General features: G+C 43.9%; 2 protein-coding genes across 2 annotated transcripts; both read left to right on the forward strand.

Moving 5' to 3' along the window:
• The first annotated feature begins 2,894 nt into the window (after window positions 1-2,894).
• On the forward strand, window positions 2,895-8,248 carry LOC135791816 (PAN2-PAN3 deadenylation complex catalytic subunit PAN2-like). Its single transcript, XM_065302365.1, is given in 13 exon segments — window positions 2,895-3,073; window positions 3,132-3,334; window positions 3,435-3,566; window positions 3,569-3,598; window positions 3,655-3,824; window positions 4,076-4,196; window positions 4,258-4,896; window positions 4,899-4,945; window positions 5,000-5,096; window positions 5,319-5,576; window positions 5,638-7,032; window positions 7,082-7,302; window positions 7,361-8,248. Coding segments are annotated over 12 exon segments (3,630 nt in total). The 5' UTR covers window positions 2,895-3,073; window positions 3,132-3,313; the 3' UTR covers window positions 7,860-8,248.
• Window positions 8,249-8,371: 123 nt separating this feature from the next.
• On the forward strand, window positions 8,372-12,176 carry LOC135804242 (HEAT repeat-containing protein 6-like). Its single transcript, XM_065318046.1, is given in 5 exon segments — window positions 8,372-8,731; window positions 8,786-8,931; window positions 8,934-9,879; window positions 9,937-11,209; window positions 11,212-12,176. Coding segments are annotated over 5 exon segments (3,363 nt in total). The 5' UTR covers window positions 8,372-8,581; the 3' UTR covers window positions 12,060-12,176.
• The last annotated feature ends 6,412 nt before the right edge of the window (window positions 12,177-18,588 follow it).

Raw genomic sequence — 18,588 nt, forward strand, 5'->3', positions numbered from 1 at the left:
CACATATCAACAATTATGAGTTTGATTTGGCGATGATGAAGACGAAGAAAAACACACACACGAGTAGTCAACCGAATTTTGAATTCGTACAATCAACTATCAAAGATGCGGCTTAAGTGTGCATTCGAGGATTCACACATAAAACACACGCCTACATATAAATTTGTTCAGTTTAAGTAAGAAGAAAAAAAATTGAAGAAAAAGAAGAAAAATCACGTTGACTACTTTATACAAATTATTGACCGTCCTTGAGGTTTGTTTCGTTACGTTTTGTAATCGCGAGGCGGCAGAAAGCCGAATCATCTCGTTCAGAAAATGATTGCAGATGTAGATTGTCGGTGGCACAACGAAAACAGTATTTATTTATTTTCTAAGATGCGTTAGTGGCAACCAAAGCAACCAATCTATGAGTATAAACGACCAAAATCAGTTTGGTGTGTGCTAAGGTTTAATACGACGCAGTGTAATGAAAAAGATTGCTGATTACTTCAGTGTATTCTTGTGTGTGCGAACAAGAAGCGTGGCAGCGCCCACCATCAAACTAAAAAAAAAACCAATAAAACTATACACACAAAGAACAAAAAAAAAACCTACAAAAATTTGAGTAAAAGTAAACGTAAATAGAGAACGAAATAAATTAACTATTTGCTATTTATTATAATGTTGACCTAGTGTGCCTAGTTAATTTTTCTAATTATAAAATTATCGTAAGTTTATAATGTACAACTGATTTATATTAAATTGCTTTTTTACTTCGGAGAGTTACATATGACGTATGCGAGTTTTTGCTTGAGCGTTTCTCGTGCTCGTTCTCGATTTTGCATTCACTGAATTAGCCGCTGGCTGAGCGTCTGGGGGGCGGCGGCGGCGGTAAAATACACGATCACAAGTCATTCGCACACCCAACCCCTGGACCTACCCAGTCGGCGGCGACGCGAACAAATGGTTGTAATGTTGATTCAATTATTGCATTCGATCTGCGTACAGAATTTTTTAGATGCCTTAGCAGAATGGAGATAACCGAAACCAGAGTAAACGAACAAACTATAAAAATTTGTGAACAAGAGAAAACTAACACAGAGGCGAATATATGAGAGGATATTTTAAAGAATAAAATAAATGTCTATATTGACGGCAAAAAGTGAAAAAAAAAAATTGAGAATAAACTAAACAGAGTAAAAACTTTATTAAGCTTTCATATACGGAACGTGCAAAAGGTGGAACGCTACACTAAAAGAAACACTAAACCAAAAACGCAAAAAAAAAATAAGAAATAATAAGAGAAATAAGAGAGAGAAATGAAACGATATTCCTATTCGCCGTTGGCGGCATGCACTGGCGCAGCGCGAAAAGGGTGAGAAATAAATTAACAATGCAGTCTTCATGATAATATTAAATTAAGCATATAAAACAAAAAAACGATGGAATTGCAGGCGACGGAAACAGATTATTTGAAAATGTTAGGTTATAAAGAACATATTTCAATATAAAGTGTATGTCAAGGAAAACGCCATTGCGTCATTGGTCGAAATGACCACATTCAATTCTCCTTCATTCATCTCCTTTGATCCTTTGCTTGTAGTTGGAAGTTTTTATCTACAGAATCAAGTTTCTCTTCCCTTTTCATCAATTTCTATCTATTCTAGGGATCTTACTCATATTTTAACACCAAGTGTTCTGTGTCTTGTAATTGATCTCAAAGTGATAGTCCTTTGGATTCAAGACGCGCGGCCATTTTTAAAGGAGAGAAGAGTATAATTTAAGTGTTGGTATTGTATGTACCAAAAGAGAAGGCAGAGTATGGTCTATTGTTTATAGGAACTGCTTGGTACGCAGCAGGTGTAAGTTCAATTCCCAAAAGAGGAAAAATTTCGGACCTACGCTTTACTATGGGTCAAATAGAAGCAGGATATTGAGAATGCTTACAAAACAGGTAAGATATCTGCCCCCAGGGAGGAAAGTGCACTTTGCGTTCAATCAATAAACAGGAATTGCATCCTCTGGACCAACAAAAGAATAAAAAGAGCAAAAAATGAACAAAACAGCCTTTTAAGTTCACTGAAAGTGTCCTCATCAACAAAATGAACTGTCAAAGACTTCAAATGGTCAAACTTTAATCATCGAGGAAAACGCACGCAGAAAACATTAAATTTATGCCGTGCCACGATTCATACAAGTTAAACTCAGTAAAATTCCTTTGTTATTAATTAAAATCAACAAAATCAAACGATTGTAAACACAGCAAAACACGTTGCAGATTTAATGCATCTGCGCATGTTTTTCTTTTACAGGTTAACGCAGCTGCAAACTTTTCGCAAGCGTTGCAAACTATGCAAAACAATGCAAAACACTACAAAACCGAGAATACTCATCGTAATAACGAATAATAATACGCACAAAGTAAATTATACTTTGTTAAACATCAAAATATTAATCAAAAGCTCAGTAAAATCAAAAAAAAAACTCCACAGGAAATGGCGCCGAACAGTTATCAAGTAAATTTTCAACAATTTCATAATAAAACAACACAAATAAGCAGAAAAAAGTATAAGAAACAAAAGTTTAGTACTTACAGTTAGTTGTTCATCTGCTGTTGCACGGTTCAGCTGCATTTATGTTAATAAATGAATCACAAGTAATAAACTCATCACAGTAACCCATGACAGCGAAACTATGCGCAAAGTGTGCGGTGCACTGGCCGGAAACACAACAAAATCAAGCGGTTTGTTTACAACCGCGCCATCTTCATGTTTGCGTATCGAAAATTGGAACTATTGCATTCGCAGCGCGCACGACTCGCGCACCTCACATCAAATTTGTTTACGAAAGTTTCGCAAATTGTTTCAACAACAATCAAACAAGGTATGTCATCGACTGTAATTCTCAACTCACATGACAGATAAAATAGAATTCGACGCTTTTAATGCATGCTCAATTAACTTGCTTGCTGTACGCACGTGCGTGTGATTACAAACATTGCAAGTGCAAACAGGTGTAGTGTATAAACCGCATCAAGTTGAATTCGGTGCGAATCCGAAATTCACCGTGCGTTTCTTTCGGCTGATTCGATCAGGTAAGCGTATTTTGCAGTTTCGCACACGCTCGAATTTAGGGCATTGATGAGTCAACAGTATTTTAGCGCGCCAATTCCTCCCTCGGTTGGTGCTGGTCGGCTGCTGTCCGTTTGATTCGCCTTCATTCGATCACCAGCGCTGGTCGGCGACGGATCGGCGGCTCGCGGTCAGCACGTGCGGCTTCGATGAGCCCCCAAACACCTTAAACATCGGGGGATTGAGTACGTTTGCCACACGAAATGTATTTCGATCAAAGCGGTGTAAGTACCAGCGATTGTTTTCCAATCGCGACACAGTTTTAACCTCAACACACTCAATAACATTGAGTACAATCGAAAATTTGCTTGTTTTTTTCTCTAGCTGGCGATGGTCGGGCAGCCCGAGGGTGCCGAGTGCATGACGGGCATTAACAACGAGTATGTCCAGATGGAGTGCATCCTCGCCGACGGCGGTGAGCGATTTGGTGTGTGTGCATTGGCTTTTGACCAGCACGCGAAGAACTCCTCTGGATGGGCAATCAGGGAGTATGAATGATTTCCTCACAGAAATAACGCGCAGATTAACGTTGAGATTCTCCTAGGGGCATATCACCAGCTATTACACATCACACCTTCAGAAATACACTTCGTTTCAAGTGCATCCAAGTCAAGACATTCGACAGATCCTTGCATTGGATCATGGTGTGCTGATTTTGTCTGGAAGTCTACTCAGATACCAGTTACGGCGGGGTATACCGATATTTTCACATACGTAAGTGTTTTTAGTGTTTTAAAAGTTTGTTTCTAACAATGATTCACAAAACATGACATGTTTTTGTTTACAAATCAATCATGCATGAAAAAAAGCATTTAAAAGTCATGTTTATGCTTCATTTATTTAATGCATGACTTATTCTATCGAATATTTATATTTGTTTGTTGATATAAACACATTTGACAGTTGATTTTACTGCCAATTCTTTTGTCACGCAAAATTAATAGTGGAGTGATTGAAATTTTTAGCTCTGATAATCTAACTGAGATGCAGTGTATGCTGCAAATGTCCCCGACACGTCTGTTACTCGCTGGACATCAAGACAAACTCATCGATTATAATATAGGGGTTGGCCAAGAGACAAAACTGGTATGAAATTTAAAAAATTCATTTTTCGCTGTTTAATTGATTTTTTTTTTTTTTTACTTAGATTGAAGTAGGTGAAGCTGGCTGTGCAATGTTGCGAGCTCATTGTCGTTTCGTGTGCGCTGGCAATGCGCTGGGCCGTATTGACCTACGCGATCCGAACACAATGAACATTGAGCACACGCTCGACACCCACAGCGGCAACCTGAGCGATTTCGACGTGCAGGGCAATCTGCTAGTCACTTGCGGCTTCAGCAACCGCCAGGGACTGCTCAACGTCGACCGATTTCTGCGCGTGTATGATTTACGGATGATGCGAGCGGTGAATCCCATCCAGACTGTGGTGGATCCAATGTATTTGCGTTTCCTGCCGTTGGGATCCTCTCGGCTTGCTGTGGTCTCGGCTGCTGGACAATTACAACTGCTTGATACTGTTGCATTCACTGAGCCCCGTTTGTGTCTCGTGCAGATGGAAAACCCGGGCGCGATGTGTTTGTCGTTTGATATAAGCACATCCAGTCAGTCTTTGGCGTTCGGTGACAGCACTGGATCGATTCATCTCTTTGGATCACAACCGCGGGCTGTGTTCAATACTTACTCACGACTCACCGAGCATGCGGATGTCATCGCACCGATGATAAACATGTCGGTGAATGAATACGAGGCGCCATTTTCGTCGATTCCTATGCCAATCAGAGATGATGCGCCTTTGGCTCTGATTGGCCACAGAATTTAATGGAGAATTGTTATAGGTACGTAGAAATTCATTCTAAACCCCAAAATTAATATTAAATGTGATACTTTAGACGCAGTCCGGCAATAGATCCAGAAATTCTTCGCACGATGAAAATGCAGGGTCCGATTGGCTACGCACCCAACCCAAAGGAGACGCGCCGCAATCAAGTGAGAAATAGACTTCTACATACTTTATCTTCAGTATTTTTCTATTAGGGAGCATCTTCCAACCAATCTCCAGGAGAATCTCTTTTCTTTTTTTTGATATCACATTCAGTATTATATGAATTTACTTTTGTTTTGTTGTTATTCGTCGAGAATAAATATTTGTTAGGCAATACTTGGTTGCGCTCACCGCGCCCTCCGCCTCTCACACTAACTTTCTGTTAGGTAACGTACAACCTCGAGAACAGCAATGGCGGCGCCATACCCAAGCAGAAGAAGAGCTACGCCGAGCGTATTCATACCAAGATGGCGGCCGCTGATGAGACTGGCGTGTTCGTCGCCATTCCCAAGCGGTATCGGCGCGTCGAGTTGAAGTACAATAAACTGGGCGTCGAGGACTTCCAGTTCGACATGTACAACAAAACTGAGTTCGCTGGTCTTGAAGCCATCCTGCCAAACGCATACTGTAACGCTATGATACAGGTATTGTATATAAATATGTGAAAATGTTAAATTTTAACGATTTTTTGTTGATTATTCACAGGTTTTGTATTATATTGAGCCGCTGCGTGCCACGCTCCTCTCACATATCTGCCAGAAAGAGTTCTGCTTATCGTGCGAGCTCGGTTTTCTCTTCCACATGATCGCCAATCAAACGCTGACGCCTTGCCAGCCGAGTAATTTCCTGCGCGCTTTTCGTACAGTGCCAGAAGCATCCGCGCTTGGATTAATCCTAAGCGATATGCACGCCGATGCGAAACAACGCGTGGATCTCGGTATGCTTATCCAATGCTGGAACAGATTTATCCTGCATCAGATGGACATGGAACTCCTGGAAACCCTGCGGAAGCTAAAAGATGACGGTAAGAATCTGCGTAAACCGTTTGTTTACAAAGAAATCGACTTTCCGACAATACTAAGCGGTGGGCATGCAAAACGCGCAGCAGCGGCTGCTGCAGCCGCGGCCGCAGCTGCTGCGGGACATCCAGATGCAGGCCCATATCCCCCTGAAGATCGTAACGAAGATGTCACTGAAATTCATCAGTTATTCGCCATGAAACAATGGTTGATCAATACTTGTCTAAAGTGTAAGTTTGAGGTGCGTAAAGAAGCCGTGCTTATGCCGTGCAATCTCAACTATCCCACAAGTGAACCCGACCGCGATTACTGGTCATTCTGTCAGATCCTCAAGCGTAGTCTCAACTACGATCAAGTCACACCCGCCTGGTGTGACCGATGCAATAAATTCTCGCCGACGTCGCAATGTAGGCGATTGTCGTCACTGCCGAAGGTGTTGTCAATCAACACCAGCCTGCACAACCCGCAGAATAAGTCATTCTGGCAGAGTCAGATGGATAAGAAAGTGTCAAAAGCCACGCCGCATGGCGATTCATCGCGGTCGACCACGCCGACGTTGGTCACCTCAGCGAAACCATGTCGGTATGGTGATAATTGCTCACGGCCCGGCTGCCGATTCCGGCATAACAGTGACACTGCCCCGCCACCGAACGGTCCGCATACAAATCCATACTGTAGCAATAATTGGCTGCCGCATCGCATACGCATGGCGATCAAGGATGATTTAATCGTGCAAAAGGTCGCTGGTGAGGATACAGGCGGTGGTACTCCAACCACAGCCGGGAATAAAAACGGTTTTGTTGAGTATCAGCTGACGGCGATTGTGTGCTACATCACGGAACCTGCGGCGATTGAGAAGCGTAGTCTTGTTGTGCTCATCAAGGTGCCCGATAGCTATCACCCGGAGGGGCCGCGTAAGGAGGAAAGCCCGTGGTACATCTTTAATGATTTTAGTATCACGCCAGTCCCGCCACAGGAAGCAACTTGGTTTAGTTTCGATTGGAAAACACCCTGTGTGTTGTACTACTCCACTGATGATGTCTACTGTGGGCGGACACAAGTCAGACACAGTCTGAACAAAGTAAACTTTGAAATTTTGAAGTGAAAATTGTCTAATTTGTGTTTTACAGGATATTTTCACTCAAGTTAGTTCGTTCACACGCGGTACAAGCGCGGCCATTACGTTTACTCCGTTAGAAGAACATGAATATCCGAAGAAAGGTGATTTGGTTGGTATGGACGCTGAGTTTGTTACTTTGAACCAAGAAGAAGCAGAGTTACGCAGCGATGGTAAAATGTCCACGATTAAACCGTCGCATTTATCAGTCGCGCGTATAACTTGCATCAGAGGGTAAAAATTAAATTTTTTGGTTGATTGTATAAATTCCATGTTTTTAATGAAATTTTAGTCAAGGACCAAATGAAGGTACCCCGTTCATCGATGATTACATCTCTACACAGGAGCAAGTCGTCGATTACCTCACCAAGTTCTCCGGTATCAAGCCAGGTGACCTCGACGCTAACTTCAGCTCGAAGCATCTGACCACACTCAAGTCTACGTACATCAAACTGCGCTACCTGCAGGACAGCGGCGTGATCTTCGTCGGGCACGGCCTGAAGAACGATTTCCGCGTGATTAATCTAGTGGTGCCGCAGGAGCAAGTCGTCGACACTGTCAACTTATTTCATCTACCTCACCATCGCATGGTTTCACTGCGTTTCCTCGCCTGGCATTTCCTGGGATTGAAAATCCAATCCGAGACTCATGATTCCACCGAAGATGCGCGCGCGGCGCTACAGTTGTATCGCTGTTACCTACGGCTGGAGAGTGAAGGTAGAGTCGGCAGCGCCCTCTCCGAGTTGTATGAGCTTGGTAAATCACTCAACTGGAAGGTGCCGGAAGAGTAAAACTCGCCAACGTTAGAGGTATCCTCGCGTTTGATGGACGCCTCTTTATTTCTCGTGTTTTTTTTAATATTATTGTTTCACTTACAAATTGTCCGCATTGTTTTAATTCGCGTAGATTTGTGCGAGCGCCGCGCGAGTCTAAATTCGTCTGTACTTAAGCGTGCGGTGCGCCAGCTGCAAATTGTAATACGTACACAAATTTTCTGTTTTACTACAATTTGTGATAAAGAGATTTTTTAGAAATGGACACTAGTGGTTTATTAGTTCGTAAGTTGGTTGCGTGAATGCGTCGTGCGTGTGCGGAGATGTTATGTGCAGAGTTGTGAAGACAACTTGTATCGATACATATTTTTTTAACGTCTAAATAAACGAAACTTTTTAATACTGCATCACGTACATCTCCATTGAAATAAATTTGAAGTGAAACTTTGGGTACTAATGAGTAGTAATGCCGCTAGATGTCGCTACGTGTACGAATCTAGCGAATGAAAACACATGGTTGTAGAAATGAATCAGTTCTGAGTACAACTCGATGACTTGTCCGGTGAATTTATCTAACAATTTAACATGACCAGTCGACGAAGACTCAAGCAGTCACTAGATGATAACAAGCACTACTCATTTTCGGTGAGTACTGCCATCATTTAGTAGGCTGTGTCGAAACAAACGCCGAGAGATAAACAATTCGCGATCATTGCATTCGTGAAGTGGAGCTGTGAAACATGGAAGAGAAATTCGCGCAGATCGCGCAGAAGTTCGCCTCCCTGCGCCCTTTTGTCACCCTCAACGATGTGGACCTCGTGTTCGTGCGTAATTGGCTTTTGGAGCTGGACGAACTGGATTACAACGTGCATCTGATCGGCACAGAGAGCGTGAGTAAAAATACATTTGACGTTTGCAAAAATAAACCAGAATTTTACTTACAGCGTGCAAAGCTTTTGGTTAATCAGCTATGTAGCATCATCCCAATTGACGATGGAGGCCTCATCGAGGGCACTGCCGTGATGATAATACGACTAGTGCGTAAACAGAGTCTTAGACTGGAAGGGCGCACTTTGATGCTGGCAATCGAAAGTGGTGTTTGAGTGCTCTTAACTATGGTACCACTGATGACACTTGGATGGTACCATATGCAAGAGTTCTACAGGCAATAGACGCTGTGGTGCGTGGTAATCCACATGTAGATAATCAACGCTCAGCGATTTTCGCATTAATCCAGCGTTTTCCGCATATTTTGGTTTATTGCGACTGCGTTGACGAATTACATCGTCATACACTAGAAGTACCTTTAGTACGTGCAATGCAAGCTATCCTAGACATCAAATGCGATAAATCCGACGATATTCCACAACCTCTACTGGATTGTCTGGTTCCTTTCTTTGTAACACGTTTAGCAGGGCATAGCACCGCGTCTGGACCACCATTACCTGAAGGATTCGAACCTCTAGCACCGCTGGATTACATCGAGGATGATTACTCGCATGTAACACTCCTGCGGTATTCACTCGCTGGTGTGCGGCGTTTGTTAGAAACCCGTACATCGCCATTACCACCAAATGCGCTCACACGTATGCTACTAGGCGTTTGTCGCACGTATATGACCTATGAATTAAATGGTGTGCCATTCCTACCACCCGGGGAATTACACCCGATTGCATTCTCACCAGCTGAGCCAGAAGCGCGTGTTCCACCCGCGCCTGTTGCTGCAAATCGCATGCCGCGGCAGAGAAGACGTCGGCATGTTTCGCGTTTACCGCAAGCGGATATAACTCCGCGCGATCGTCGCTTTGATCCAGAGTTGGCCCAACGCGACGCTAACATGTTATGCATGACTGCTACATTCGGACATAGTCCTCCCTACGGTCCATCTAGCACCTCGTACAATCCGTACATTCATCCACCTGAAACTGATGCCAGGCCTGAACCTTTGTATGATTTTGATTCTCTACGGTCTAAAACTGTATTGTATCAGAGTTATGTTCGCCTGGAAGCGCTGCATCTGCTACAAGTCATCTTAAATGTAAGTTTTGTACAAATATTTAATTTAGTTTGATTTAATTAAAATTTATTTTAATAGAATATAGATAAACAAGTGCTGTGTGAGCACTTCATCTCCTTCATGCAGACAAAATCCGTCAGCACAACCACACTGACCGTCCCACCTTCAGGAAACAATCTACTCACTTGCATGTTGAAGGATCCATCGACAAGTTGTCGCCTTGCCGCGCATTTATGTCTACAGACAATGCTCACAGAGGGTAAAGCTATGCTGCTCTTCGCTGATCATCGCCCTGTGCCTGGACAAGTTTCTTTCATCCCGCGGTGCTACACCATGGCGAATATTGTCACTCAACTACATCATTGTTTATGCCTGGGTATGAATGAACCTTCTTATACTATCCTAACACAATTACTCAAGACAACCGCGCTGGTTGTACGCGCCACGTATTACGAATGGCTCGGATCTGGTCTCTGCGCTAAAGTTGTCCGTAATGTCAAACAACTAGTAGATCACAACGATATCAGCGTACAAGTTGGAGCTCTGACTGTAATTGGTTGCCTACTTTCGCACAACACCATCCAGGAGATTGAAGACGCATTCGTGGATTCCAACGAAGGCGGTGATGGAGCCTGCGCAATGCATGATGAACGCGGGATGAATGTCATGGAAGGCGGAGCGGAAGCATACGCTGTGTTTGAGCAGACAAGAGATCATCATCCGGCGGTAGGTGTGCGTCCATGGTTAATAGATCAATGCTTCTATAATCTACGTGGTGAGAACAATGTCCCCGCGCCGGTGAAGATTGAATCTTTACAGATAATCGGTGCCATGTGCGAGCGGTACTTTACTAGTCTGATCATGCCATTTATCCAGTCTGTAAGTAGAGCATTACTAGCTGCGTTTGTTGACCAGGACAATTTGGATGTGTTGCATCACGCTATCAAAGCAATGCAACAGTTTGGAGATGCTATGAATACTCATTACCAGCTTCGGGGGTGTCTGGATCAAAGTTTAACCATTTGGCAGAAGTTGTTGGAAGGACCAGTTGCTGATTTTACTTCCAGTGAACATTTGCTACTCCGTGCTGGTGCTGCTGATTGTATTGGTGCTGTTGGTGACCATACCTTTGAGTTACTACCGACGAATTTACAATTGGTGTGCCTTACTGTTCTGCTTTCCCTTGCGGCTGATCCTGATACAACTGTGCGTTCAGCAGCGGTGCGAGCAATTGGTATCTTGCTCCTGTACAACACGGTACGTACCTTCAATGGATACATGCTCGATGCTTCGGATGTCATTGTACGTGCTATGAAGGACACCAGTGTTTTGGTACGTGTGCGTGCATCCTGGGGTTGGGAAATCTATCCGATGCTATGCTTCAGCAGAACATGCAGGAGCGCAATTTAGACGAAGACGGTTTTACAGCACCTGTATTGCTTGATCCTGTAATCAACGTCGCGATTTCCGGCAGTCAGGATCAAGATAAAGTCCGGTGTAATGCAGTCCGGGCACTTGGTAACCTCCTGCAGTTGTTATACGATGCCAATGTGGATGATCAGCAGCGGAATCAGTTGTATGAGGGTGTAGATGCACTGTTGAAGTGCGCACGCTCCGCTGGGTTGATGAAAGCGCGCTGGAATGCCTGCTATGCGCTGGGCAACGTGCTGAAGATTCCAGCGGTGTACCAAACCAATCCTGCGCTAGGCGTGCGTCTCTCCATGCGTATATTTTTCGTCCTGGGATGTATACTCACTGATTGTACTAATATCAAGGTGCGGATCAATGCCGCCATGGCGGTGACTTCATGTACTACTCGAGTTGGCTTCGGTGATAACTTTTTACCTCTCTGGCGGTCACTGGTCAACGGATTGGTAACTGTCGAGAACATTTCCGATGTGAATGAGTATAAACATCGCGACAAACTTGCGATTCAGACGTGTGTTACCCTCGGGCATATGACACGATTGGTAGTAGTGGATGATTTGCAGTTACTGGCTGATGTGGTGACCGATGGCGCCGATGATCTGATTTCCAGGCAAGTCCAGCGTGTTTACGATCGTTTACCGCCGGAGAATCAAACAGCGTTAATCGAAGCTGATGCTCGTTTGACTGCATTAGCTGGGTACCAGCTTACTGAACAAGCACTGAGTGCTCTGCGTGTTTTGCAGCCGATTTTTGCCCGTGGACCGGAGATTTGAATTGTTTTGACTAATTTGAGTTCTGTATCATGTTTATAGTTAAATATTAATAAAGTTTACAAAAGTACGTGTCAACAGGAGGCTGTGCAAATACAAAACAAACAAATTTGAGAAACAGCGGTGTGTTTTGATGTCATCCATCAATAATTAAGCTTCACATCTATTCACGCGGATAATTTTCATTTTGCGCCGGCTAAATTGCCTTGTATTTGGGGAAAGATGGCTAGTTCTGGATACGTTAGCTATCTGTTGTGGGTTTTGGACATCTTCCCGACATGGTTCCGCTTTATGCTAGCTATAATGGTAATCTTTGCTCTGGCGGTCAAGAGCTACTTCGGCAGGCAACAAACGCAAGATGACGTCGAAGGCAGATTAACTATGAAACATTACATGCATCGAATGCCAAATTTCGCTGAGTAATTGATCCAGAAGGAGAAAAATATCATCGAGCGTTTAAGAAAACTGTAAAACATTTCCCAAATAAAATTTGCAATGTAATTAGTTTCTATTCGCGGATTTTAAGCACTCATTGGTTTATTTTCTGTAAGATGGCGCTTGGATGCACTTATTTGCATTTAATGATTAGAGGTAAACTCGTTGAAACATGTTTCGTGTGAATCAGTGTTTTGAATGATGATAACACCGTCCGGGTGAACTGAAGCATCTGCGCGTAGTATACTTAAGTGTAACTCTATGATTTGTCCCCAGATGGCGCTAGAATGTAGTTATTTGTATTAAATTCAACTAATACAACACACGCTGTTGTTAAATACCTGCAGGCAACCCACAAAAGTAGTGGGGGTTTCAATAGTTCCAAGAGATACTTAATTAAATAAAACTGATGGTTTTGGTCAATAATTTACAACAAATCGTGCCTGCCGTGAAACTGACCGTCCCCTAGCAACCCAGCACTGCGACTGTTTTAAACATTCAGTCATACAAAAAAATTATACGTTAAAACGCGGCGCTCCGCATCTCGTTAAATTTCGCATTAATACTAGCTTATCAAAATTTCCGTTTACCTCCTCCGTCCAACCCGACCGCGAAGATGTATCCCGGCAACCAGATCCCAATGGGCAACCCATCGCAGAACGCCTGGTCCTTTCCCTGCCAGGCCCCCCCGACCCAAATGCCCGCCATGATGCCGACTTTCCCCGAGAGTCAAATCATGCCGATGCAACCGAGCTTACCGCCGATGATGCGTCCGCAACAGACCGTCAATCAATTCCGCCCCATGGGCGGCATGACCATGTCCCCGATGGGGCCCATGTCGGCAATGGGGCCGATGAGCTCAATGGGTCCAATGGGGCCCATGCCGATACCCATGCCAGATCCTAGCACCATGATGATGCAACAAATGCAACCGCATTACGGCATGCCCCAAATGACCCAAGCGCCACCGCCATCCTTCGTGTTCTATCCAGGCCCGCAGGGCTCCGGTCAGATGATGGGACAAGGCCAGGACCGTCCTTGGACCAACTAAATTTTAACCAAAATGACATGTCGAGAGTTTGTCCAAATTTTAATAATAAACCTAACTTTCTTGATTGTTCGCCCTTCATTCTCATTCATTACTTTATTATTTCACTATCACTATGCTACAAGCGAGAAAGAAAAAAAAACATGTCGACACAAAGCAACAGTTGTCAAACGAACAAAATTACCTCGTGCGAAAATCCGTTTCAAAACAAATCTTGGTAAAACATGTATAATTACAGTGGCTGTGGTCCACCATTTGGATATTATCCACAACAACCGAGTGTGACGCAGCCGCCAACCGCCGCCCAGCCCTACCCGCCCATGATGGTGACCTTCCCGGAGCCCTTCCAGAGTTTGCAGAATCAGATCCCCAGCCCTGTTCACAATCAGCAATACTTCACCATGCAGCATCCGTCGATGATGTCTTGCCCACCATCAAGCACACCTGCACTGGGACCACCATGTTATCAGCAGTCATCGATGCCATCACAATCATACATGAGCCAACAACCAAACACACCTCCCTATATGCTTCAACCTCCCATTTCTAGACGATGGTGATAGTCATAACCTTAAATCTGCTGATTGCAATTGTTCTTATATTTGAATACATACCAAATTTCCTCTCGCGGCGCGCATTTTCACTTGAATAAGATATTTGTGTGGTTGACGGCGTGACAGGATCAATGCTCATTCTATGTTAACGTGTTAACCTGTGGTGCCTGCCGAGTGTGAAACAGGCGGCGAGCAATTTCAATGCAAATCCGCATGCAAAACGCGCGAGTGCATTGAATCCAGCCATGATTATTTTGTATCAACTGCATGCATGCGACACGGTGAGTGTTTATGACGAGTTGACCAAATCGGAAGAGTATCTCGACTTTCCAGCGACAAAATGGCGGCGTGCGCGCAGCGAGTGCGTGAATTAATTATGAAAATATGTAAATATCTGAGCGGATGTGGATGCAAATCAACTTCCAGTGCGTTTTATGCAAATCCGCCATTTTGTTTTGTTCGTGGAGTGAAATCTGATTGACTTTCTTTGTTGTTGTTGTGTAGAGAGGTAGAGGCAATAATCACGTGAGCTATCAATCGCACGAAGCGAAATTACAGATGCTATTGTTATTATTATTGCTGTGACAACAGTGCAGCTGCGGCCATTTTGTCCGTCGTTTATTACCATGCGATGCGGTTATTGCTAATTGTTATGTCATTCGCGCACGTGCCTTATCGTAAATTCGCGCGATAACGGCGCATGGAAGGAAGCAGGCGCTGCGCACTCGGATTGCACGCGCGATAAATTTCCTGATTCAAGATGGTGATAACACACATGTCGAACTTTATGTTCGCAACCGGCTTGGTTCCGGCAAACAATCAGAAACTTAATAATTTTAACTTTGAAACATTTTTCATCACTATACTTACTTACATGTTTCTAGTTCTAGTGCGCATGCGCGTACAAATCTAGAATGAAGATAGAGCACTAATATTTTCTTACCTAAAACGTAATTTTTCCGGATTTCAAATCTGGCTGCATTTCCGCGTCGTCGCTGGAACGAAATAAACGCGCAGCGCGATTGTTTCATTGATAAAATTACACACGCCATTCATGGACGTCGTCGATGGCGGCGGTTGGCCGCGATCCGGCGCAGAGCACATTCGGTGTTTTTTTTTGCGCTGCGCCCGCCGTTAAGCGACGCTTAAATGGTAACATCGCTTAAGCGCTCCGAATGATAAAAGCCGCGCGCAATTGCCGGGCGACATCACAATGGTGGAGGAGCGTAGGCATAATTATAACAATTCGTTGCTTTGTTGGGAGTGAGACGCGCGCGCGCGCACCACGGAGCGAGCGCCGCGCCGAGATTAAGTGATAAGCGCGCGGACTTTTATTCGTTTTGACTCTATTTAGCGAAACGTGCGCCGGCGAGCGGCGCGAACTTCTTCGAGCCGGATGAAAGCGGTGTACCAGCCGTGTGGTACCATGGTGAGGCGAATGACATTTGATTAATTAAGAAACCGAGTGATACTGGCAAGAAATTTCCGTTCGTGTTTTCCGTGTTTTTGACGGGCAATTGATGGGTGCCGTGGGTACGGAAGAAGGTTTGATGGTATTCCCTTTCAAATCATAGAGAAAAATATCGTTTTTTGCCATTTTTGGTAAAAATTTTACTCAAATTAAGTGAGAATAACCTTAAATTGAAGCTTGTTCTTAAGCTCTGTTTGTTTTTCCGGTTTGAAGGCAAATTAGTGGGTACCAAGGTTCCAGAGAAGGATTTGATGGTATTCCCTCCTACATCATACAGAAAAAATCAGTTTTTGCTGTTTTTGGTAAATATCTTACTTAAATTAAGTGAGTATAACCTCAAACTGAAGCTTTCTCTAAAGCTCGGTTTGTTCTTCCGGGTTTGAAGTCAAATTGATGGGTACCAGAAGAGTTCCAGAAGGGGATTTGGTGGTATTCCCTTTCATATCTTATTCCACAACAAAAAAAAAAACTAGTTTTTGCTCTCCTTGCTATATTTCCTTCTCAAATTAAGTGAGTATAACCTCAAACTGAAGCTCCTTTTAACCCCAATGGTCTAAACATAACAATTCCCTTTTATTTTTCCGGGTTTGACCTCAAATTGGGTGCCAAAGTTGCAAAAGAAGGTTTGATGGTATTCCCTTTTTTTTGCCATTTTTGATAAAAATTTTACTTAAATTAAGTGAGTATTACCTCAAAGTGAAGCTTCTTCTGAATCTTCGTTTGTTTTTCCGGGTTTGAAGTCAAATTGATGGAAACCAAGGTTCCAGAAGAGGATTTGCTGGTATTCCCTTTCATATCTTACTCCACAACAAAAAAATCATTTTTTTGTGTTCCTTGGTACGTATCCTACTCAAATTAAGTGTGTATAACCTCAATCTGAAGTTTTTCAGGACCCTATTGGTCTAAACATAACAATTCCCTTTTGTTTTTCCGGGTTTGAACTCAAATTGGGTACCAAAGTTTCAAAACAAGATTTGATGGTATTCCCTTTAATATTTTACAGAAGAACTGATTTTTTGCCCTCCTTGGTAAGTTTCCCATTCAAATAAAGCGCATATAACCTAAAACGGAAGTCGCTAAGTACCCTAATGGCCTAAACACAATAATTCCCGTTTTGTGGCCGCCTGAATGCTCCTTTTTGCGTCTCCAATGATGCGTTGTATTAATAGAGAGATAAAAAGTAAGACCGATCGCGTTTGGTAGCATTTACGTGCGCGCCGCGCGCGCAGCAATCGAATAAAAGCTAAACAGCACGCTATTAAATAAAATAGTAAGCATTTCAATTTCGATTGCTAACTGTACGCCGCGCACTGGGTTAGCGTGCGGAGTGCGCACGAAGCGGTCGGAGTCGTCCTGGTAGTGGTGTTATGCTTGTATGATTCCACTGTGTAATTACATACTCCAGTCCGCTTTATAATGCTCCAACACAGCAGGACCGGTCTTCGCGCGCGTAAAACCGCCAAACGCGTGATAAAACGATTAATTATGCTTCGGGTGCTCCGCCCTTTTGACTTAAGTCATAGGCGTGTAGGACACACGCGGTGCGCGTAGTGTAATGCTACTGGTTGCCGCATGGCGCGCGGTTTAAACTCGCGCATGCGCAGTGTGGAGTCAGAGAGTAATCCGGTCCTGCGCGCGCGATTATTTCGTTATGCGGCGTGTTCGCGGCGCGCTTCGTATAGGTGTGGTCTTTCACTCGATGCCCTCATTTATTTTTTTCGCTTCTTCGCGCTACCTCGTACGCCGCGCGTATCCTTACTCATAACTATCGCTTCGACTTTTACGTCGGGCAGGCGCGCGCGCGCGCTCTTTGTCTCAGCCGGCGACGTTCGAAAAGGAGCTGCACGACGCTGCGTTTTGCCCGCCGAATAATAAATCGTTTTTCGCTCCTTTTGTTTCAAATCGCTGCGGTTGGCCGACTGAAATTTCTACTCGTCCTGTTTACCAGAAACCAAGAAGAAGAAAAAAAAATCAACACACCGAAGAGTTAATTAAGTAATTGTTGCATTTTTCTGCGCGCAGTTCTGCATGATTGGTAGCCGATTACGCGCGCAACAATGTTTATGATTAGTTGTCTAATGGGCGGGCGGCGGTCGGGTGGAGTACGGTAACGGGACCTCAGCTGGTCCTCAACCGCAAGGCCCCGCCGTGCGGAGGATTCGTGCGAGCGGCCACGCCGTCGCCGCGGGCCACGGCCGCGCGCGCGCGCGCGAGCCGCGACTTTCCTTCGTTGCCCCGATTGCGGCAATCGGCGTGCTGATCGTGGAAGCGGCGTGCGCGAAACCGAAGGCCGTCCGCCCGCTCTTCGCCGAGCCCCACAATGCGCGCCCAATTTCGCTTTCAATATTTTTATTTACATTTCACTTATTATTGCCGGCCGAACCGTTAGAGCACGCGATCTCGCCTGTTTACATAACACATCGATCAAAATACGACAAAATATTCTATTATTTCGGAGGGTTTCAATAACATTTCTTCTCTCATCATTATATATTTACTTGTTACGCAGAAGTATCAATTAGACGCTTGATTAATATTTAATCAATGCGTTGTAGATGCTTAACTTTACGTATTAACTGCCTAAAACATTAATTAAACCGTGAAGCGTTTGCTTCAGCTCTTGCGCGTGGCGTGAGCGCCTTCTTAATCACACCTTAATGCTAATAATTAATGAAGAAGCTTGTGTATTTAAACGTCTGCGGCGTGCCATTAGGAGGAAACTCAGCTCGCAGGTGCTGATTTAGTAAAGTCGTTGAAATGCATTTTCATCTGTTGAGTATCCTGGGTGTAATAACATGTATTCATCTTGGGCAGACGCAGAATTTTGATCTAATAGGAAAATTTGCGAAGAAAATGTTTCCGGGAAGTGTCTAAGTGGATTATTATGTTGGAAAACTGGTAATTTAGTAAAAGTTGAAAAAACTAAAAATCACTGAAAACTGCGAATATTTTAGAAAAATCATCAAATTGTCTGCGAAGTTACACTTTGAAGGTGTGTACTACAGCATTTTAGGAGAAACCATC

Source organism: Atheta coriaria, unplaced genomic scaffold (genome assembly GCF_025399875.1).
Source record: "Atheta coriaria isolate IRGN ID8LTWV9N9 unplaced genomic scaffold, Caltech_Dcor_3.1 hic_scaffold_1_pilon, whole genome shotgun sequence".
Lineage (NCBI taxonomy): Eukaryota > Metazoa > Arthropoda > Insecta > Coleoptera > Staphylinidae > Dalotia > Dalotia coriaria.